This window comes from Pipistrellus kuhlii, unplaced genomic scaffold, assembly GCF_014108245.1.
Source record: "Pipistrellus kuhlii isolate mPipKuh1 unplaced genomic scaffold, mPipKuh1.p scaffold_m20_p_31, whole genome shotgun sequence".
NCBI lineage: Eukaryota > Metazoa > Chordata > Mammalia > Chiroptera > Vespertilionidae > Pipistrellus > Pipistrellus kuhlii.
This window is the reverse complement of record NW_023425531.1, coordinates 405,933-428,315: the sequence shown is the minus strand read 5'-3', so window position 1 is coordinate 428,315 and position 22,383 is coordinate 405,933. Positions and strand designations below refer to the sequence as shown.

Below are 22,383 nucleotides of genomic sequence, written 5' to 3'. Positions count from 1 at the left end.
GGGCACCAGACTAAGGTGGGATCCTAGTTGCTGATATCAGGACAAGCCTCTGGTGGTTACTAAAAATCTTTGCTCCCAAGCGTCATGGTCCTACCCAGTGCTTGCACCTGCTGCTGGTGCCAGAGTCACCACTTGTACCCGCTGCCAGTGCCGGAGCCACCATTCACACCCTCTGCCGGTGCCAGTCCTGCTCACACCTGCTGCCAGTGCCCAGCACAGATCCTGATCGCTCGGTGCCATCAGCAGGTGCAAGTAGGGGCTGCCAGTCCTGATTGCCCAAGGACTTCTCCACCTCCCCCTGCTCCTGAGGGGTGATCAGGGCAGCAGCTGTTGCCGGCACCCGCTGTTGATGCTGCCCCAATCACTCTTCACCACAGTGGGAAGGGCCAGGTGGGGATGTGGAGGATGGGCCAAAACCTGCCCCTGTGCCCACCACAGCCTCACGGCCCACAGTTCCTTTCAGGGTGCATGAATTGGGGGCCCTAGTTTATATAAATCAACCAAAAATGTGTGGGATTGATAGGTGGAACTGAGTGAGGTATGGGTTTATACGGTTGCCAAGCAAAGGCTGTCAGAACCTGAGAAGGGCGAAGAGGACATCCTACAGGGCAGACGGCCAGGATTGGGTAGGCATGCAATACACACAGGAAACCAATGTGGTATCAAAGCCTCAACAGTATAGGAGGGCATCCGTGCAGTGGGGAGGGACTTGCAGTGACCTAGCATCAAGTCAGAAAGTGCTTAGGGTGAAGGAAGACATCAATGCCGAGGGATCCCAGTGGCATCACAGGATTCAGCTGAGCAGGCCAGGTGTCCGTGTGAGGAGGGGAGGGCAGCAGGGTGCCTGGCATAATGTGCGTAATGGCTGAGCCAGGCCGAAGCGGAGGGTGTGGGGTGGGGCGTGCTGAAGATACTGGAGTTAGGTTCTGCAGAGAAGGAAATTACAAACATGAAAAGGGAGGAAGTCAGAATGAGCCCTGTGGAATCTAATTGAAAGTAGAGCTACTGAGAGGAATTCATGGTTTTTCATTACATGTGGATACGTATTTAATGTGACAGAAATTACATATTTAAATATTAATTTAAATGTTTTATGTCTAGATTGCAAACACTTTTTTTTAAAATGTATTTTATTGATTTTGTACAGAGAGGAAATGAGAGGGATAGAGAGTTAGAAACATCGATGAGAGAGAGTCATCGATCAGTTGCCTCTTGCACATCCCCTATAGGGGATATGCCCGCAACCAAGGTACATGCCCTTGAACAGAATCGAACCCTTTCAGTCCCCAAGCCGATGCTCTATCCATTGAGCCAAACCGGTTTCGGCTAGATTGCAAACACTTTTATAAGTAAGATCGAGTTGGTACTATGAATTACATATTTCTGTATATTTGACGTTATCAGACGTGGCTGTAGACATGTGCACGTGTTGTGAATAGTTCCCAGCTCTCTTTGGGAGCCTTAGGTCCTGTTTGCAATGAGCACATCCACCGCCAAACCTGCAGCGGCTGAGAACCTGGCTCCCGGCCGGGCGGGGGCGGTGAGCCAGGAGGTCTGTGCGGAGAAACGCTCAGGTGACGGTCACGTCCAAGGACAAGGAGCGGCTAACAGCCAAGTCTGGGGTTTTCCAGCATCAAAGCCTGCTCGCCAGACAGTGTAACCCACATGTGTCAAACACAAAGCCCGCGGGCCAAATCCGTCCCGCCAGGCCTTGCAATGTGGCCCGCACCGCGCTGTCATCACTGCACTCCGCTGCGTTTCCATCACAATGACCGTTTATGACTGTTCAGTAAACCATTCGGTCGGCGATTTAGGCTGGATTTTAGATTTTGGCCCCTTCTCTGATTGAGTTCGACACCCCTAGTGTAACCGAACGTGAGTTCCTGCTGAGGAGGAAGAGACAGCTGCAAGCTTAAGGAGAACACTTCCCGCGCCTCAGAGAAGAGGAGCAGTCCGGCCCGGCTGACCAGCTCACTGGGTGAGGACGGCCCCGGGCCCCGGGCATCGGACGTGCGGCGGTGAGGAGAGGAGACGGGAGGGGCCCGTGCTGCTCCCGGGCGCCCGGCGGCCGCGGGGACCGCTCCGCTGCGGGGTTCGGGCGCCGCTGGGCCGCGGGAGGGTGGACAGATCCCGCCTCCAGGTCATTAACAGCGCATCCCGGGAGGATTAAAGTAACGGCACCCAGGCCGCCACCACGCCCCGCCCCGCCACAGGGCCTCCCCTCCCCGCAGCCCTTCCTCGCAGGCCGGGGGCCGGGGGCCGGGGCCGGGGACCTGGGGGGCGGGGGCTCGGGGGCAGGGGGCCGGGGGGCGGGGGAGCGGGGGGCCGGGGGGCGGGGCCGGGGACCTGGGGGGCGGGGGCTCGGGGGCAGGGGGACGGAGAGCGGGGGCCGGGGGGCGGGGGAGCGGGGGGCCTGGGGCCGGGGCCGGGGACCTGGGGGGCGGGGGCTCGGGGGCAGGGGGACGGGGGGCGGGGGAGCGGGGGGCCGGGGGCGGGGGGCGCGGCGCGGGGAGCGGGGGGACGGGGGACGCGGGGAGCGGGGGGAAAGGGGGGCGGGGCTCGGGGGCGGGGCTGGGAGGCGGCGCCGCCGGGGACGGGCGGAAGTGGACGCGGGGACTTCCGGCGGCGGAGGACGGCAGCGGGAATGGCGACCAAGAGCCTGGCGCGGTACCCGGAGGGCGGGGCGGGGCGGGGAGCTGGGGACACTGGGGGCTCCGGGGCCGGGGGCCGCGGGGCAGGAGGGTCACCGGTCCCCATCCTTCCAGGCGGCTCGGGCTGATCCGGACCCGGGCCCGGGGCGCTGCGGGCGGGACGGCAGCGGGCGGCAGACGCGGTAAGTAGCGGCTGGTCCCCGGGTGACGGGACTCCCCTTTGCCTTCGGTGACGGGGGAGGGGACCCCTCCTTTGCCTTCGGTGATGGGGACCCCCCTTTGCCTTCGGTGACGGGGGGTGGGGGGAGACCCCTCCTTTGCCTTCGGTGACGGGGGAGGGGACCCCCCTTTGCCTTCGGTGACGGGGACCCCCCTTTGCCTTCGCAGAGCAGCCCTTCGCCTACCTGATGGTCCTGGACTTCGAGGCCACGTGCTGGGCGGGTGGGGAGCGCGCCTGGAGCCCGGAGATCAGTGAGTGCGCGTGTGTGGAGATCAGTGAGTGCGCGTGTGTGGAGATTGGTGAGTGTGCACGTGTGGAGATCAGTGAGTGTGCATGTGTGGAGATTGGTGAGTGCGCGTGTGTGGAGATCGGTGAGTGCGCGTGTATGGAGATAGGTGAGTGTGCATGTGTGGAGATCGGTGAGTGCGCGTGTGTGGAGATCGGTGAGTGCGCGTGTGTGGAGATAGGTGAGTGTGCATGTGTGGAGATTGGTGAGTGCACTTGTGTGGAGATTGGTGAGTGTGCACATGTGGAGATCAGTGAGTGTGCATGTGTGGAGATCGGTGAGTGCGCACGTGTGGAGATCAGTGAGTGTGCATGTGTGGAGATTGGTGAGTGCACTTGTGTGGAGATTGGTGAGTGTGCACATGTGGAGATCAGTGAGTGTGCACACATATGGAGATCAGTGAGTGTGCACGTGTGGAGATCAGTGAGTACACGTGTGTGGAGATCAGTGAGTGCACACATATGGATCAGTGAGTGCACGTGGGTGAAAATCAGTGAGTGTGCACGTGTATGGAGATCAGTGAGTGCACGTGTGTGGAGATCAGTGAGTGCACATGTGTGGAGATCGGTGAGTGTACACCTGTGGAGATCAGTGAGTGTGCACCTGTGGAGATCAGTGAGTGTGCACACGTGTGGAGATCAGTGAGTGCACGTGTATGGAGATCAGTGAGTGTGCACCTGTGTGCAAGCAGGCAGTGTAAAGTGTGTGCGTGCACAGCACACAGGCCCGCGGGAAAGAACAGGACGGCTGGGAACTAGTATTTACTGTAAACCCGACTTCCCCCAAAAAGGGGGGGCAAAACCCTAATGCCGGGACGTGTCACCATCCAGAATGTTTTCGGGGGCGTCAGAGTGATCTGGTGGTGAACATGCAATGCAGACAGTGTCCGATAGAGTTGTGTGTCTGAAGTCTGTGATTCTGTGAGCCAATGACATTTTAAAAATTAGGAAAAATAATCGTTTTAGGATTGCATTCAAAATCTAAATTGCGTAGAAACTGGAAGAAAAAAAAACCTTTGCAAAAAGGAATAAGTACATTTTTACTTCCATATGGCTTTTAAATATATATATATATTTTTTTAATTGATTTTTAGCAGAGAGGAAGGGAGAGAGATAGTTAGAAACGTCGATGAGAGAGAAACATCGGCCAGCTGCCTCCTGCACACCACCCCACCAGGGATGTGCCTGCAACCAATGTATATGCCCCCGACCGGAATCGAACCTGGGACCCTTCAGTCTGCAGACCGAGCCAAACCGGCTTCAGCTTCCATATGGCTTTTAATGGAGAAAATTTATTTGAATTTTAAGTACATACTCAACTTTAATATTTTGACATTCTTTGGCATAACTTTATAACCATTACATCACAGTGTTTTAGTCATTTTAGTATGTTTTTACTGAAACAGTAATTTATTAAGTGTCAAATGGTGATTCTTTCACGTAGTTGAATTTCCAGCAGTGTTGATGAGCACATCTACTGGAGAGATTGAATCTGAGTTCCATGCTTACGTTCAGCCTCAGGAACATCCAATTCTTTCTGACTTTTGCATGGAGCTGACAGGCATAAAGCAGGTATGCCCGTCCTCACTTCCCTTCTTACTGCCCAGCCCCCAGACAATAAACAAGCAGGTATGATGCAAATATTAAAATTCAGAAGTCAGTTCCAAAAAGAAAATAAAACCTATATACCATTTGGAGCTTAGATTAGAATTAGAATAGTGTGGTAAAAACGAATATCAAATCTATTTTATGGAAATTAAATACATTGAATTTCTGGTGGTCTAGATTATTTTATTTATTTATTTTATTAAATTATTATCTGTGTACATACTTTATGGTGGTCTAGATAATTATTTTCTGGGCAATTTAGATTGGTAACCGAATTTTCTTACTTTTCAGAGTTCTAATCATTAAATTAGCTCTTCCCCATGTGTTACAACACATTTCCACTAGGTGAATTCTTTGTCATATGCCCCACAGTGCTAACTACCCGCTATGTGGTCAGTAATTGTGAAGTGTGATTGTGAACTCAGGTTTTGTGATTGTTCAGGCTCAAGTTGATGAAGGGGTCCCTCTGAAGATTTGCTTATCGCAGTTCAGTAAGTGGATTCAGAAGATTCAGCAACAGAAGAAAATTACTTTTGCTACTGGAGTTTCAGATCTACCTACCTCAGAAGTAAAATTGTGTGCATTTGTTACTTGGTCAGGTAAGAAAAGTTTGTAGCATCACTCTTACATAATATGTAACTATTTATCTGGTAAGAATTATACTTGTTAACCTCTGGGCCAAGGAAAGAAATCCAAGTCCCAATAGAAAAGTAAATTTATTCATATTTTTTAAATTACCATTCTGAATGCCTAAAAACTTTAAGCCTTAACTTTAAGAATCTTGATTGTTCCTCTGAATCCAGGTAAAGATTATTTAGTGAAATCTCTTATCATGCTATTTTATACAATCTTGAATAAAAAGAGTCCTTGTTCACCTCATATCCTTTGCTTTTTTTTTTTTTTTTTTTTTTAATATATTTTTATTGATTTTAGAGAGGAAGGGAGAGGAAGAGAGAAACATCAGTGATGAACGAGAATGATTGATCAGCTGCCTCCTGCATGTCCCCTACTGGGGATCAAGCCCACAACCCAGGCATATACTCTTGGCCGGAATCGAACCTGGCACCTTTTTATTTCACACTAATGTTGACATTAACGAAAAACCGGGCCATTTAAAGTAGATCTTTTGTATGCCTGTGATACAGCATTGCCATTAATAGAATGATAGCAGTAGTGTGTCGTTGCTGCTTAGCTGTAATAGGTGTACTTGGTTTCTGGTTGCTACGTTTAGTTTCTCTATTACATGAATATTCTCTTAGAATGTTAAAAGCAGATAACCTCCATATAGGCCTTTAGGCCTTATAATTTCACATCTTACTCTTTCTGAAATATTCAGTATGTCTTATTGGATATGTAATAAATCATTTTGAAGCATAGTTACCAATCTTAATTTCTTAACAGTTATGTAAAGTGAATAATTGTTAGATATTAACAAGGCAATTAAATCTTACTATTATATACCAACTATATTACTATTATAATATATTAAATCTTACTATTATATACTAACTATATTAATATTCTCATATATATACACACATACTAGAGGCCTGGTGCACAAATTTGTGCACGGGTGGGATCTGGCCACCAACCCCATTGGGGTGGGGCCCATCAGGTCAGACCAGCAGGGAGAGAGGCCATGGGAGGTTGGCTGGCCCGCCATGCCCTCGATTGCGGTGGGGGAGGCTGATTGGGGATTGGGCTGGTTGGCTGCTGCAGTGAGCGTCATAGCTACCAGTCCTTCCAGTTGTTCTGGTTGTTCCGCCTTTCTGGTCACTAGGCTTTTATATATATAAAATGTGATTCTAAATTTTACTATTTTATATCATTTTTCAGCACTTTATTTATAAATGATGATAGCATAAAAAATGCGGGCATCATTGCTTTGTTCTTTTTCAATATACTTAATGCAGACTGGGACTTGGGTGTTTGCCTGGAGTATGAGTGTAAAAGAAAACAGCTGTTTAAACCTGTGTTCCTAAATTCTTGGATTGATCTCAGAGTAACTTACAAGGTAAGGGTCAAAGTTTCATTTTCCTTCTTTTGAAAAATGATTATACTTTATTCCACACATAGGTATGGATTTCTACAAATAAAGTATTTTCTTTTGAAACATTCACATAAATACAATACATTCCTTATAGCCTGTAAAGACAACGTAACAAAAATAAGCAATTCAAATCTAGAACTACCGTCTTCCAAATAATAATCATTTTCTTACACGTCTCCATTTATTTATTAGGTTTTCTATAGGAGAAAACCAAAAGGACTGAGGGGCGCCTTGCAGGAGGTGGGGATCGAATTCCTGGGACGGGAACATTCTGGTTAGTATAAACTGAAAATCATTTTATTATGTAAGTAATTTTTTTAATAAAGTCTTTTATGTGAATCTCTTTTTTTGTGATGTCACTAATAAGGAATATCCTTCTAATCTATACAACTTAAATTATTTCTAAGACAAATGACCATTTGTGTGTAAGATAAAGATTGCCATCTAGTGGCTGTCCAGTTGCTAAAAAAGAATGAAAAGAATTAGCCAACAAATGGAATTAAACAAATGCCCAAATAATACAATGGACTAGTGGGAAACTAAGCAAAACTCACAAACCATGGCCCCTCAGAGTCTTGGTCACATTGTTGTGAACTGTCTGACAAATGTCCCCTCTTCCTGGTAAATGTGGGAGACCCTGTCTTCCGTTGGCAAGGCGACCGGAGCTCTCCGCAGGCCCACTTATCCCAATCAAAACCAGTCGAAGGTCATAAAACTAACAGTCCCATTTCCACTTAAGTGGTGGGTGTTGCTGTATTTCTTTTTAGTGATAGTGTTTGATGTTTGTTTCCTCAGGATTGGATGATTCTCGGAACACTGCACTTCTTGCTTGGAAAATGATCAGGGATGGCTGCTTAATGAAAATTACCAGGTCCTTGAACAAGGTTGGTGGCACCAACTCCTTTATTCTTTCATGGCAAATTTCAGAAGTAATTGTAGGGTCGTTGAAACATAGACGTCATGAGCATAATAATTTATGTCAGTCACTGATGGCATTTTTCTTTTTTTGTCATATCATGTGTACTAAAGAAATTCTGAATGCACAGTTGCTAAAGCTCTTGGATTTGTTTGTGGAATCATAGGTTCCCACTAAGAAGAATCCCAACATTTTGGGCAGAAATTTGAATACCAGTCAAGTTGAAGAAACATCAGCCTGCAGCAGAAGCAGTCAGGGTCCCAGCACATGTGATAAGGAGCCTAAAAATATAATACTTTATCATGAAAACGTTCAAGTGAGGTCTGTTGGTATGAATTCCATGAAAGTAAACCAAGATGAGTTACAACCAAAGAGCAATTTAAAAGTGGATCTTCGCAGCGTCAGAAACGGTTTCTCTCTCTCCACTCCTCAGTCCTCTACTTCTCTGGGGCAGCTGCAGCGCCCTGGCGTCGGTGCGCCTGTGCAGAGGCAAAGAAAAGGCGAACATCACGGATTTAATTCCAGATCAGGGGCTTCGGCAATGGGTTCCAGTTTGGTGCTTGTTTCAACTACCATTCCGTCTGTCAATCATGTTTCTGATGTGGAGACGAGTTCTGCAATTGACTGTTTGCCTATGTTGACTGACTGGGAGGACGTAGCTTTACTGCCGGCATCTCAGCCTGAGCAAAATATAGATTACATGCCTCTCGTTAGTGACTCAAACTTAGCTATTTCATTAAAGTCTGGAGAAAGGTTAGTGGTTCTAAAAGAGTCGGAATTGCTAAATTATGAGAACTTTGAAAGCACAGAAGAGACTCCTCAAAAACCTGAGATCTCCAAGTCCGTTGTGTATAAGAGTCCACATACTACTATTTATAATGTAAAAGAAGCCAAAGATCCACTATCAGATGTTTCTAACTTTAAATTACCTGAGTGCAAACGTTTGAACAGTATTAAGGCCAGTATGTCTTACCCTTCAGTTCTGGGGGAATGTCTTCCAGGTGGTCCTAGAAGGAGTCCACCCAGCCCCCCGGGCTTCCCCCTCCCTACAAAGCAGCCCTTCACCATTCTTGAAGAAAAGCCCACGTCACATGACGGCTCCCCCGTGAGCTCTCGGCGCCTCTCTGCCCTCACTCCCACAGTTAACCTCCAGGAGCCTTGGAAGAGGGGGAAGGTGACACCTCCGTTATGCAAGTGTGGCCGGAGGTCTAAGAGACTCGTTGTTTCCAACAATGGACCCAACCATGGGAAAGTCTTCTACTGTTGCCCTATTGGGAAACACCAGGAAAACAGAAAACGTTGTGGTTATTTCAAATGGGAACAAACACTTAAAAAGGAGAGGGCCAACATCACGATTTGGTCTCATTCCTCAGGGGCACTCAACTCTAGTTCTCCAGAAACAAGCCATGTTTGTGACCAAAAGGTAAATGTTTCTACTAAAAATTCTTTGAGACTCAGACCTTCAATGAGGAATTGATGAACTTTATATCTAAACTATGTTTTTACTTTAGTGTGACTTCAGTGTAAAGAAAAAAGCATATAGGGCTACAGGTTACAAGAACAGCATTATCTGAGCACTTGGACTGTTACACACACACACACACACACCGAAAATAGAGAAACAAATTTCACAGACTTCTAATTTCAGTCACCAGCTATCTAACTTCTGTCTTTTATTCATGTATGAATCCTGATGGTTCCTTGAATTCCTAAACATGGGAAATCTTAAAATGCCTTACACTGTTTTATTTATATATTGGCATTTGCCAAATTTGTCATACTTTGAAGAACCACAAGTGAAATATTTTGTAAAGTGCATTTATTAAATACTAGAGGCCCAGTGCACGGAATTTGTACACAATTAGGGTCCTTAGGCCAATGATCAGGGCACATCAGGTTCCTGGCTTCCCCACTTCTTCCTTCCCTCTCTCCCTTCCTGCCCCTCTGCTGCCACTGGGTGTCTGCCGTGTTCTGTGCCGCTCCCTGCTGCTCAGCGCACATCATAGCGAGTGATCAAACTCCCGAGGGGACAATTTGCATATTAGCCTTTTATTATCTATACTAATAAGAGCCTAGGTGGTCCTCTCACCCTTACGTGATGCCTCATGTCATCACAAGATGGCCAGCAGGGGAGGGCATTTGGGGGCCATTGGTCCAGCAGGGGAGCGGTTATGGGAATGATCAGGCTAGCAGACAGAAGGGGCTAGAAGCTGATCAGGCAGGAGGGCAGGTGGTTAGGAGCCAGCAGTCCTGGATTGTGAGAGAGAAGTCCTACTGCTGGTTTAGGCCTGATTCCATTGGGCCAAAACTGACAGTTGGACATCCCCTAGGGGGTCCAGATTGGAGAGGGTGCAGGCCAGGCTGAGGGATACACCCCCACCCCCATGCACAAATTTCATGCACTGGGCCTCTAGTCTATTGATACACTAATAAAAGAGAAAAATGCAAATTAACCCAACAAAGATGGCGGGTTAATTTGCATACATTGGCACAGATTATGGAAAATATAAGAATTGAACCCTAATGTACTTAGACCTGGTCTCTTTATGAGCTCTCAGCCAAGTAAGTGAAAACATGATCAAGTTATTTCCATAGAAGCAGGGAGGCTGGGTGCCTGGAGGGTCCACCCCACAAAGTCCAATATTCGAAGCCCTATGATTACCATGTCTGGTACTTAGAGCTGCAAGCCAGGGCTGAAGGCAACATGGGCCAATGGGAGCGTGGGAACCATAGCCCCTGAACTCGAGGGTTCTGATGGCACTTTTGTGCCTCATTGTACTGGCCCACTTGGTTTCTTCTGCGAATTCTCCACTGTGAAAGTTCTCTGGGACATTTCTGCACTACTTTGAAATATGCAGGTAAAAGAGATTAGTGAGAAGGCTTAGCCCTTTGCTTTCACTGAGAGTAACTGGGTGACCCAGAATTTTCTTCAGAAATTCACACATAGTAGTCAGGAGAAGGGGCTGGAACCAGACGGTTCTTGGTTCAAATCCAACCAATGCCTCTGTTACAAACCGAATGCAGTGTCCCCCCCAATGCGAGAGTATTTGGAGGTGGGCTCTTTGCTGTGATTAGGGTTAGATGAGGTCAGAGGGTGAGACCCCATCATGGGATTAGTGTCTTTATAAGAAGAGGACAAGATCAGCCGAAACCGGTTTGGCTCAGTGGATAGAGCGTCGGCCTGCGGACTGATAGGTCCCGGGTTGGATTCCGGTCAAGGGCATGTACATTGGTTCCTTACAATGAAACACTACTCTCACAATTATTAAATCATTTTTGTGTGTTTTGTTTTGTGTTAATCCTTACCCCAGGATATTTTTCCATTGATTTCTTAGAGAAAGTGGAAGAGAGAAGGAAAGACAGAAAAAGCGATTTGAGAGAAACACATCGATTGGTTGCCTCCTGCACACACCCCAGCCAGGGCCCACGCTAGGTGTAACCACTATGCTGTATACCTGAAACTAATTACAAAATCATATTGAATGTAAATCATAATTGAAAAATATATACTTGGGGCTCAAACTATATAGTGTTTTTACTTTTATCTGTTTGCTAATTTCTAAGGTCCTGGTGCCTGAGGGCAGTATATGGGCAACTGAAATGTAGCCCGAAGAAAGAGAGACTGAGAGGGCAGGGCGGGGCAAGGATGAGCTCCCGACTCCGCCCTGCAGGACGGAGTTATCCCTAGCCCTCACCCAACCAATCAGGTTTAGCCGAGGCAGTGACATCACCACTGACCGGAGTAAAACCCCTGGACTGGGCGAAATTCGCTCTCTTCCACCATGCTGCCAGCATGAGTGGGATAGAGCCCATGCTGGCATGGTACAGGCTCTTTTGTTTATTGCATCGGACTCGGCTCCCTGGTGGTCCTTGGGGATCACAAAGTCTGGGTGTAACATATGGGGGCTCGTCGGGGATCCCCAGCCAGTACCATGAGGGACCCTGATCCGGAGAATCTGACTGGCCGCGGAAAGTGTGTGTGTGTCTGTGTTTTTGTGTGCGAGCTCTGGAAGGACGTAAAACCCCTCATGGAATTGGTGCCCGAATACGTCTGGCAGACGTGCAATAGGACCATGGGCAGGAGGATCAGAAGACGTTCTGACCTCCTGGGAGGGCCCTAGAGAGACCCTCGTATGGGGAGATGAATGGAAGCCTCTCCCAGGACGAGGTGAGCGGCATGAGCCGTTGCCTCACCTGCGGAAACCTTTCCCAGGTCTGAGTTTGGTATCTGTGGGCGACATGGCGCCCCAGGATGGAGCCGACGAAGTGTGGCCGACGTGGTGGTGCGGGGCCCCCTTGTGGCGTTGGGTCCTAGTGGGGGCTCCCTCGGGGCTCAGTCTGCACGTTGGAGTGTGGCTGGGCAGTGGTGGCCTCGCTTAGGGGGCAGGCACCTGGGTTAATTTGCTGGCTGCCTGGAGAAGGGGAGGCGGAGCTGGGAAGCAGCTGAGGCGACCCACACTTCCTCCTCAGGGGCCACCTGAGTAGCATGGCTGGGATGGCGGCAATAGCAGCCTCTCTCTGGACACCTGGGCCCGGGGGGGGGGGGCGCTGTGCTGGCATGGAGGCCTTGGGTACGGGAGAAGAGCTCAAGGGTGAATCTCTGTGCTCAGTAAAGGGATAAGGCCAGTTCAAAACAGTGCGCATAGTTTTGGGCTGTGCTTAAAACCCTTTTCTGTGAACAGAATGAGCTTTAAAAGTGGTGGAGATAACTGGGAGATAAATTAAAAGTAGTTTCCCAAGTCATTGTAAGCAGCTTTTGAAATTCCGCTGTGAGGTGGAAACTAGATGATAATGGTGACAAATTTATGTGAATGACAGAGAGTCTTCAGCTAAAGAATGTGTTCATTTGCATTTGAATGCTACTCCAGTGATCTGCAGGGAGTGGCAGGTGATTCCTTGGTGAAGATGCCCAGATGGCCTTGCTTACAATGTTTAGTCTTTGTCATTGGTATCAGCTAAGCAGAGTCATATAGCTACTTAAGTATGAATTGTGATTGACCTATGAACAAAATTCATTCTTTTTTCTTACATTGTCTTGAATCTTAGTAAACTGCCTTTGGTGCGGAGAGGTCTCAGGGAGGCCAGAGAGTGCAGGACAGCTCTCCTGCAAAGAGATTATTCAGTACTTTGTTTGAACTTCAGAAAAAAATTTTGAGATCTGAAAAAAATGTATGACCAGATCTGTTGCTGAAACTTTACCCTAAGTAAGCAGGATGTGTTAGAAATGTAATGTTATTAATCTAAAAATTGCCAAATATATTTGACTTGCCAGCTTTAAAAATTCAAAATATAAATTGAATTAGGAAAAGTTAATTGCAGTAACTAAATGCCTAGAATATGGCAGGCTAAACTGTATTATATATGTTAAGAATAAGCAGTAATGATCAAAGATCTCAAGGATTGATTTATTCTCATTTGTCAGATGAAAAAGTATGTAATGCTTAAACTTAAAAAAATATTATTTTAAGTCAGTGATGCAGTATTTTTTGAAGTCAGTTTTTCTGAAGTAATGTTTAATGTAACATGAAACTTTTATATTTGATCTGTTTTGTTTTGTTTTGCTTTGCATTGTAAGTTTGAATTTGGGCTTGTACCTGCATCTTGTATTTTGTTTAAACAGTGGGAATCATTTTTGGTTTCAGTCATGTGTGTCTACTTTATAGATTTAAGTAGACTTCATCACAAAGGTTTATAATTTATTTAGAATTGTGTTAAAACAATTATTTGTATAATTTAACCCCCGTGACTGCTTGGACAATTTTCACCGATGTTCTGCAGGAGGGAGTAGAAGGGGGCTTAGAAATGCAGATAAATCTGTATCTGTAGGAAAAATGTGGCATTTTAAATTTCAAGCAGCTGGAGGCCTGGGAACAGGTACTGGACCTGCTCCCTCCTCCCTTGCCTTTTCTTTAAAATCTGAGGCATGGTTATGTATTTTTGGAGGATAAGATTTTTATAAAAGTTATAAAAAGAATGTCCTGACAGGTTAGCTAGGAGAGGCAAGCCTGTTAGTTTCCTGATGGGCACTGGGGCAGCGTATTTAGTCTTGAGAGAGCCAATAGGACCCATACATCAGCCCAGGAAGCCACCGGACAAACTGCCTGTTTTCTTTGGACATCAAGAAGGACTGGTCCTCGGAAGGAACACGTACTGGGGGAATGCAGCTGTTGAACTGGTCCAAGGTGGAACAACGGGCCTTTGAGAAGCTAAAGAAGGCTCTCATCTCAGCAGCTTTCCTAGCCTTGCCAGACGTCGTGAAGCCCTTCCACCTCTACATGAGTGAGGTAAGAGGCATTGCCAAAGGGGTTCTCACTCAGATTCTAGGTCCCTGGAAGAGACCTGTTGCCTATCTAAGAGACTGGACCCTGTGGCAGCAAGGTGGCCAGCGTGCTTCCAGGCAGTGGCCACCACAGCATTGCTGGTGAAGGAGGCAGATAAGCAGACTCTGGGCCAGGAGCTAAGCTTTTCTCCTGGACCAGCCCTGTGTCCGGTTTCACAAGACTGTGACCATCAACCCTGCCAGCCTGCTTCCAGATGATGATGGAAGAACCCATTCATGACTGAACAGAGGTAACAGATGACAAGATACTGTTCTCAGATGGGAGCAGTTACGTTCAGGATGGGACCTGATATGCAAGGGCAGTGGTAGTCACCCTGGACCACACCATTTGGGCACAGCTCCAGAATTTTTGGCCTTAATCCAGGCCCTTTGATGGAGACACTGTGCCATCCACAGAGAAAAGAGGGTTACCAACTGCAGCCAGAAGGAATCGGCTGAACAGAAGCAAACCCCTGACAGACCAGATGATGGGTGGACCCTCCAGATGACAAGACTGTTGGTCCCAGAGGCTCTAGGTCAGAGTTGCCCAGTGACACCAGATTACCCACTTAAGTGTCACCAAGACTTCTGAACTTCTGTGAGGCAGAGTTGCTAGAAGTACTGTCTGTGCACAGTAAATGCTAAGCAAGGTAAGGGGGTCCCCCCGGGAATTTGGGTCACAAGGAACTTCCCCAGGAGAGCATTGGTAGGTGGATTTCAGAGATTAAACCACCAGCATTAAGGTCTAGTTTCTGTAGACACTTCAGATTAGATTGAAGTATACCCCATTAGAATGGAAACTACCTCTATAGTAGTCAAGAGATTACTCCAGGAGATTATACCTAGATTCGGGCTGCCAGTATCAGATAACAGTCCCACCTTGGTAGCTAAGGTATCTCAGAGTATAGCTCTAGCCTTAGGACATGTAAGTGAGACTCTGGAAAAGGAGTTTAACTAAATGTGTCCTAGAATCGGTGAAAATTGGACCAACCCCCTGTCCTTCACCCTCTGAAGGGCCAGGTGTACCCCTTACTGGGACGAGTTTCCCCTTTTTGGGAGGGGATCATGTATGGTAACCATTCCCTTGCTCAAGTCCTTACAGGCTCTAGTTTGCTTGTTCCAGATGCACTGCCAGTGCCCACCGCAGACCCTGTAGCCCCGGAACTCAATGTGGGTAAAGAAATTCACTGCCCAAGGACTCAAAGGGATGCTACACTGTTATCCTGAGCACACCCACTGCTGTTGAAGTAGATGGCACCCAGACCTGACTACATGACTCCTAGCTCCTGCATGGCCTTGATCTTGGCAACTACAGGCCAGGAGGAGAACTGATGCCTGCAGGAGGGGAACTGGACTTCAGTGAGGACAATACTGATGGGAACTGTGGTACTAAGGGTCTTGGTAACTGTATTTGTTGTTTATGCTGAAAGGAAGTAGGCTGAGTCAATGATTTGACTAGGCACATTAGACAAGGGGGGAATGAGAGGGCAGGGCAGAGTTATCCCTAGTCCTCACCCAACCAATCAGGGTTAGCCGAGGCAGTGACATCACCACTGACCGGAGTAAAACCCCTAGATTGGGCGAAATTCGCTCTCTTCCGCCATGCTGCCGGCGTGAGTGGGACAGAGCCCATGCTAGCATGGAAGAGGCTCTTTTGTTTATTGCATCGGACTCGGCTCCCTGGTGGTCCTTGGGGATCACGAAGTCTGGGCGTAACAAGACCAATGCCCTTTTCTAGCTTGGTTCCATGAGGTCAGGACTTGGCTGTATTTTCCTTCTTAACCTTTCCTTGATTATCTTTTTTTTTGTGTGTGTGTGTTAATTCAATTTGACAACATTTTTTGGTTATTTAATATGAACAGGGCTCTATGTTAGGCACTTAGGATGAAAGGATAAATAAAACAAGTTTCAGCCAGCTCCTTCTCTGCTTCGACACCACAGCAATACCGTCCACCTAATGAGACTATTCTTCAGTATTTTACAGTATTTTTAACTATATTCCTTCTGCTGTACGTCACATCCCATGACTATTTTGTAACTACCAATTTCTTAATATATTTTTATTGATTTTTTATAGAGAGAGAGGGATAAAAAGTTAGAAACATCAGTGAGAGAGAAACATGGATCATCTGCCTTCTGCACACCTCCTACTGGGGATGTGCCCGCAACCAAGGCACATGCCCTTGACCAGAACCGAGCCTGGGACCTTTCAGTCCGAAGACCGATGCTCTATCCACTGAGCCAAACCAACGACCTCTAGAAACCTGTGCTATGCCATTGCCACCAATGGCATTCTGAAAAGTAAAGGCTGCTCTCAAACTATAGGAAGAAGCAAAAAATCAGTGTTGACATGCTTTTCGGAAAGACTGGTAGATTGGGGGTTAGAACCAAAGGTGAGGAATGTGGTTTCCTGCCCAGACCAAGTGCCCCTGAACAGTAACTCCCCAAAGGGTACTTACTGTCCCTGTTGTAAGGCCAGTGTGTGAAGAATCTGACAGACAGTATTTTTGGTATTAATATAAATGTATTTCACAAATTAAGGTGTTCCCACAGAGACAGACAATTTTATGGTAATAAGTCTGGCTAAGGTTCCTTGTATTTTTTTTTCTTCTCATTGTGAGAATCAGGTTTCCGACTGCAGGAGACCCTTGTCCTTTGTGTCCTGTTTCTCTTCGCACCCCTGGCTGGGGTCCTGCACCAGGAGAGTTAAAGGAAAGGCTGTTGTAAGCGCACCTAAAGGGAGCAGGAAACAGGCAGGATGTTTGGAAGGCCCGCTGACTTCTGGGAAACGGCGGCTTGCAGGAGCAATGAGTGTGTCTTGCTTTTTAACAGCCTCTGCCTCAGCATAGGGCGATACCTGGGACCTGGCGCTTAATAAATAGTGAGTCAGTGAATATGAATACGTAAATGAAGCCATGCTTTGCAAGCTCCATCTCCATGCCCTTAGAGACCAGCTTTAAGGTGAGAGGCCGCGGCTCCCCCGGAACCCCTCCTTCCGGGGCGGGGCCGGGCGCCGCCCCGCCCACCGGACCGCGGGCTTTAGGACCAGCGCGACCGGAAGCAGCTCGGAGGCGGGCTCCGGGGAACTTCGTGTGTCCGGAGTGGCACCGGCGCCGACGGGAGGGCCGCAGCGGCGGGAGGGTGGCTGCACCGCCGGGAACAGCGCCCATGGCCAGCCCCGCGCAGCCGGCCCCGCGTGGCGGCGGGAAGCGCAAGGGGAAGGCGCAGTACGTGCCGGCCAAGCGCGCCCGGCGCGGCGATGGCGCTGGCCCGCGGCAGCTGGAGCCCGGGCTGCAGGGCGTCCTCATTACCTGCAACATGAACGAGCGCAAGTGCGTGGAGGAAGCCTACAGCCTGCTCGGCGAGTACGGCGACGACCTGTACGGGCCGGAGCAGGTAGGCCGGCGCGGGCCAGGCCGCCCGCCGCCACACGCATGCGCGGGCCCTGCGCCAGCGGGGCGTGGCCTATGGGAGGGCGTGGCTCGGGCGTGCCCGCTGACGCCCCGCCCCTGGCGTGGTCGGTGGCGGAGCGCGTGGAGTCTTTGGCGGGAAGTGCCGCCATCCCGCTGTCGCTTCCGGTTGTTCCCCGCGGCCCGGGCTTGTGTGTGCGGCCGCCTGTGTCGTGCGGGGCCGGAGGAGGCGGGGCGGGGCGGGCCGGGCCGGCCCGGGCCGGGAGCTGGCCTGCCGGTCCGCGCGGCCCCGCGTGCGCTGCCGTCAGCACTGGGCTGTGGCGGTGCCTGTCCCGATGGCGCCTCCGGGACCGGGTTAGTGTGAGCGCGGCTGCTCCCCACTGCGTGTGTGAACACATTCCCCGAGGAAGAACTTCTGTGCCAGGAGCACCTCAAACCTACTGCCCTCGCCGTTTGCCAGTCATCTTGTTCCTGGCTTAGGGTCTGGACTGACGTGTGAATGCAGGAGGGCTGGTGCTGGGCGTGCCTGTTACTCTGCTGACTTAGGTAACAGGATAGTGACAGCACCTCTTTTTTCTTTTTTTATTTTAAATATATTTTATTGATTTTACTCAGAGAGAAATTGAGAGGGATAGAGAGTTAGAAACATCGATGAGAGAGAAACATGATCAGCCAACTCTTGCAACCCCCACTGGGGATGTGCCCACAACCAAGGTCCATGCCCTTGATCGCAATCGAACCCAGGACCCTTCAGTCCGCAAGCCGATGCTCTTATCCACTGAGCCACACCGGTTTCGGCAGACAGCACTTCTTAAGGTGACTAAAAAGCTGCCTATGTGCATAAGCACCTCCCGTGCGTGGGATGCGTGGCAGAGGCCGAAATGTGGGCCCTCACCAGTGCTGATGGCAGCTCCGTGAGGGCAGAGCTGGCCTTCCTTTCTAACTGCCACGCCAGCAGGCTCCTGCAATGTTTCCTGCTCTTCATTACAACGCGAAAAATTCCTTTTTAATTCCCCCACAGCATGGTCCACCGCACCAGGGAGAGTGTCCGCACAAAGGTGGCAGGGGTGGGATGAAGGCCCACCCTGCAGTGGTTTATCCGATGGTCACATTTCTCTCTGCCCCTGACTGGGAACATTTTAAATGATAAGCACCACAGTCCTCCCTCTGGGAGAAGCGAAAAGTTCTGTTGTCAGTATAGAGCTGCCTGCCCCTGGGTTTCACATAGTGGTTTATTCCGGCTTTCCACATGAGCTCTCCGCTTCTCTGCTCATCAGTTTTGTGCAAACAGTTTACAGACCAGGATCAGCAGCGCTCCGGGAGCGAGGGCGAGGACGACGATGCGGAGGCCGCCCTGAAGAAAGAAGTGGGTGACATTAAAGCGTCCGCAGAGATGAGGCTGAGAAGATTCCAGTCCGTGGAGAGCGGAGCGAATAATGTCGTCTTCATCAGGACGCTCGGGATAGGTGTGTCTGGCTGATCCCCTGGAGGTTACGGCCCTGTGATCTCTCCCTGCCACAGAGCTCTGCTCCCTCTGCAGTCCCAGCAGAGGCCTGGAAAGGCAGGAGGGGGGTAGACATAGCTTTGGCTCAGGAGTAGAAACAGGCTTGCCATTTTCTTTGTATGTAACAAATACATGGGCTGTCTAAAAGCGGCAGCCGCTGCCTAGCTCCAGCCCATTTGGAATGGCTTCCGACTCTAGGGAATGTGGTCCTGGTCTGATTTTTCAAAAGAAGTTGGAATTCTGGAGAAGTTTTTAGATTTTAAAATGCAGTTAAATAATTTAAACGTGTAGGAAGCACTGAGCTGCCCCAGTCAGATTTGCATGTTGTTAGGATGTGACTGAGGACCACCGCCTGGCCTTGCTGGGCTCCTCCAGGCTGAGGTCGGGATTTATGTACACACTTAGTTTCTGGAGTATTGAAACCTTTTTAAGTGGCTTGCAGATTCTTGTTTTTGTAAAATGTGTACTATTTAATGTTCGTTATTTAGATAGTTACCATTTTTTATAGGAAAACAGTATGGTTTTATCTTTGAATAAGTCAAATAGCATAAAAATGTAACTCCGCTATCTTCCTGAACAGTTGTTTTTGATAAAAGCGGTAATGCTGAAGAGTTACAATACTAGATATGGCATTAGTACATAGTAGGCATTGAAGAAATACTAGCTGGAAAACATGGCTGGTTAGACTTACTTAAAATGCATTATGATCACATCTTATACTCTGTTGTCAACTTATGTCACTGACGATGAAAATTCATTTTAGAGAGTTTGAAGAGGCTTTGAAATGTCCGAAAACTTAGATTCTCAAGTTGCGTGCTGTGTTTTCCTTTTCCTGTAGAGCCTGAGAGGCTGGTGCATCACATTCTCCAGGACATGCACACAACCAAGAAGAAGAAGAGCCGCGTGATTCTGCGAATGTTACCCGTCTCGGGCACGTGCAAGGCTTTCTTAGAAGATATGAAAAAATACGCAGAAACTTTTTTGGAACCCTGGTTTAAAGCTCCAAATAAAGGGACATTTCAGATTGTGTATAAAGCTCGAAATAACAGTCATGTGAATAGAGAAGAAGTTATCAAAGAATTGGCAGGTAAATTTCTCAGTGATTTTACATTGGTTCTTGTTTGTATGGATTTTTTTTTTTAAGGAAACTCCACTGTTTTCCAAAGTGATTGCACCAGTCTACATTCCCACCAACAGTGAGTGCTCCCTGTTCTCCACATTTCGACAGCTCTTGTTTATTGATTTATTGATGATAACCATTCTGACAGGTGTGAGGTGATATTTCATTGTTGTGTGGTTTGCATTGCTCTGATGATTAGTGACCTTGAGCATCTTTTCTTTCTTTTTCTTTTTAAAAAATATATTTTATTGATTTTTTGCAGAGAGAAAGAGGGATAGAGTTAGAAACATCAATGAGAGAGAAACATCGATCATCTGCCTCCTGCACACCCCTTACTGGGGATGTGCCCGAAACCAAGGGATGTGCCCGTGACCGGAATCGAACCTGGGACCTTTCAGTCCGCAGGCAGACGCTCTATCCACTGAGCCATACTGGTTTCGGCAAGCATCTTTTCATGTATCCATTGGCCACCTGTGTGTTATCTTTGGAGAAGTGTCTACTCAGGTCTTCTGCCTACTTTTGCATATATATATTTACTGATTTCAGAAAGGAAGGAAGAGAGAGAGATAGAAACATCAATAATGAGAATCATTGATTGGCTGCCTCCTGCACGTTTCATGCTGAGGATCGAGTCTGAAACCCAGGCATGAGCAGTGATCAGGAATCAAACTGACCACCTGGTTCATAGGTTGACCCTCAACCACTGAGCCACGTTGGCTGGCCCCACTTTTTAATTGGGTTGTTTGTTCTGGTTTTGAATTGTCTGAATTCTTCATAAATTTTGATATTAATTTCTTACTAGACATGTCATTGGTGATTATGCCCCCCATTCTGTAAATTGTCTCTTCATTTTGTTGTACAAAATTATTTAGTTTGCTGTAGTTCCATTTATTTATTTTTTCTTTGCCCGAGAAGAGGTGTCAGAAGAATATCTCTAGAGAAACGTCCGAGATGTTAATCCTTTGTGTTCTTCTAGGGCTTTTATGGTTTCAAGACTCTAAATTTATGTTTTTGATCCATTTTAAGTTTATTCGTTTTTTAAAAATATATATTGTTGTTGTGTTTTTTTTACAGAGAGGAAGGGAGAGGGATAGAGAGTTAGAAACATCCATGGAAAGAAACATTGATCAGTTGCCTCCTGCACACCCCCTACTGGGATGTGCCTGCAATCCCTGGACTGGAATCAAACCTGGGACCCTTCAGCCCACAGGCCAGCGCTCTATCCACTGAGCCAAACCAGTTAGGGCTGGTTTATTCTTATGTATGAAGTAAGAAAATGGTCTAGTTTTCTTTTCTTTTTTTTTTTTTTTTACTTTTTTTCATCTATTCATCCAATTTTTCCAGCATCATTTATTGAAGAGACTGTGTTTGTCCCATTGTATGTTCTTGCTTCCTTTATCAAAGATTAACCCTTTGCACTCCGCTGTCCCCTCTCAGGGGACATTGGAATTCTAGCATATCACTCGGATGTCCCCTCTCAGGGGACATTGCAGTTTATTAGTGATTACGGGGAATTGAGTTAATTCAACGCACGTTTCCGCCGTTAGCGTCGAGTAGCTGGTAGCCAATGTCCAGAATGGTTCGGAGTGCAAAGGGTTAATTGACTGGATTGGGGGGGGGAGGGGTTATCTCTGGACTTTCTCTGGTTCCATGATCTATGTGTCTGTTTTTATGCCTGTGCCATGCTGTATTGATTTCAATGGCTTTGTAGTATAGTTTGATATTAGCTAGTGTGATACTTCCCACTTTGTCTTCTTTTTTCAAGATACCTGTCGCTATCCTGGTCCATGTGGCTTTGTTGGTTGGAGTGTGGTCCCATGCACCAAAGGGTTGTGGGTTCAGTTCCTGGTCAGGGCACATATCCAAGTTGTGGGTTTGGTCCCCAGTCAGGGCACATATGGGAGGCAGCCGATCTATGTTTCTCTGTTACATCTATCTTTCTCTCTCTTCTCCCTTCCTCTCTCACTAAAATCAGTTAAAAAAATAAAAGATTTCTGTTGCTATTTGGGTCTTTTGTGTTTCCATACAAGCTTTTAGATTATTTGTTCTACTTATGAATTGGAATTTTGATAGGAATGATGTTGAATCTATAGATTGCACAGTATATATTTCTACTTATTAGTATCTTCTCTCTTCAATGTTTTATCATTTTCTGTTACCTCCTTGGTTAAATTTATCCCTAGGGCCCTGGCTGGTGTGAGGCATTTGGTTGGATAGTCAACCCATGCAATAGAAGCTCATGGAGTTAATTCCCAGTCAGGACACATATCTAGGTTGTAGGTTCAACTCCCAGTTGGGGC

General features: G+C 47.7%; 2 protein-coding genes across 3 annotated transcripts in view; both read left to right on the top strand.

Moving 5' to 3' along the window:
• THUMPD1 (THUMP domain containing 1) overlaps window positions 1-22,383 on the top strand; it is a 36,715-nt gene that overhangs the window by 4,217 nt on the left and 10,115 nt on the right. The window contains exons 2-4 of one of the 2 annotated variants that reach the window (XM_036460115.2): window positions 17,212-17,445; window positions 18,751-18,925; window positions 19,802-20,050. In XM_036460115.2, coding sequence (XP_036316008.1) covers window positions 17,218-17,445; window positions 18,751-18,925; window positions 19,802-20,050 — 652 coding nt within the window. In that variant the 5' untranslated portion in view covers window positions 17,212-17,217. Of the gene's footprint in view, window positions 1-17,109; window positions 17,446-18,750; window positions 18,926-19,801; window positions 20,051-22,383 lie in introns of those variants that run through there. The other variant, XM_045589330.1, reaches the window with a different exon arrangement.
• On the top strand, window positions 2,733-9,465 carry ERI2 (ERI1 exoribonuclease family member 2). Its single transcript, XM_036460110.2, has 8 exons — window positions 2,733-2,833; window positions 3,039-3,122; window positions 4,601-4,728; window positions 5,207-5,363; window positions 6,678-6,778; window positions 7,007-7,088; window positions 7,610-7,698; window positions 7,897-9,465. Exons 2-8 carry the CDS (start codon window positions 3,059-3,061, stop codon window positions 9,205-9,207), a joined length of 1,932 nt encoding a protein of 643 aa, XP_036316003.2. The 5' UTR covers window positions 2,733-2,833; window positions 3,039-3,058; the 3' UTR covers window positions 9,208-9,465.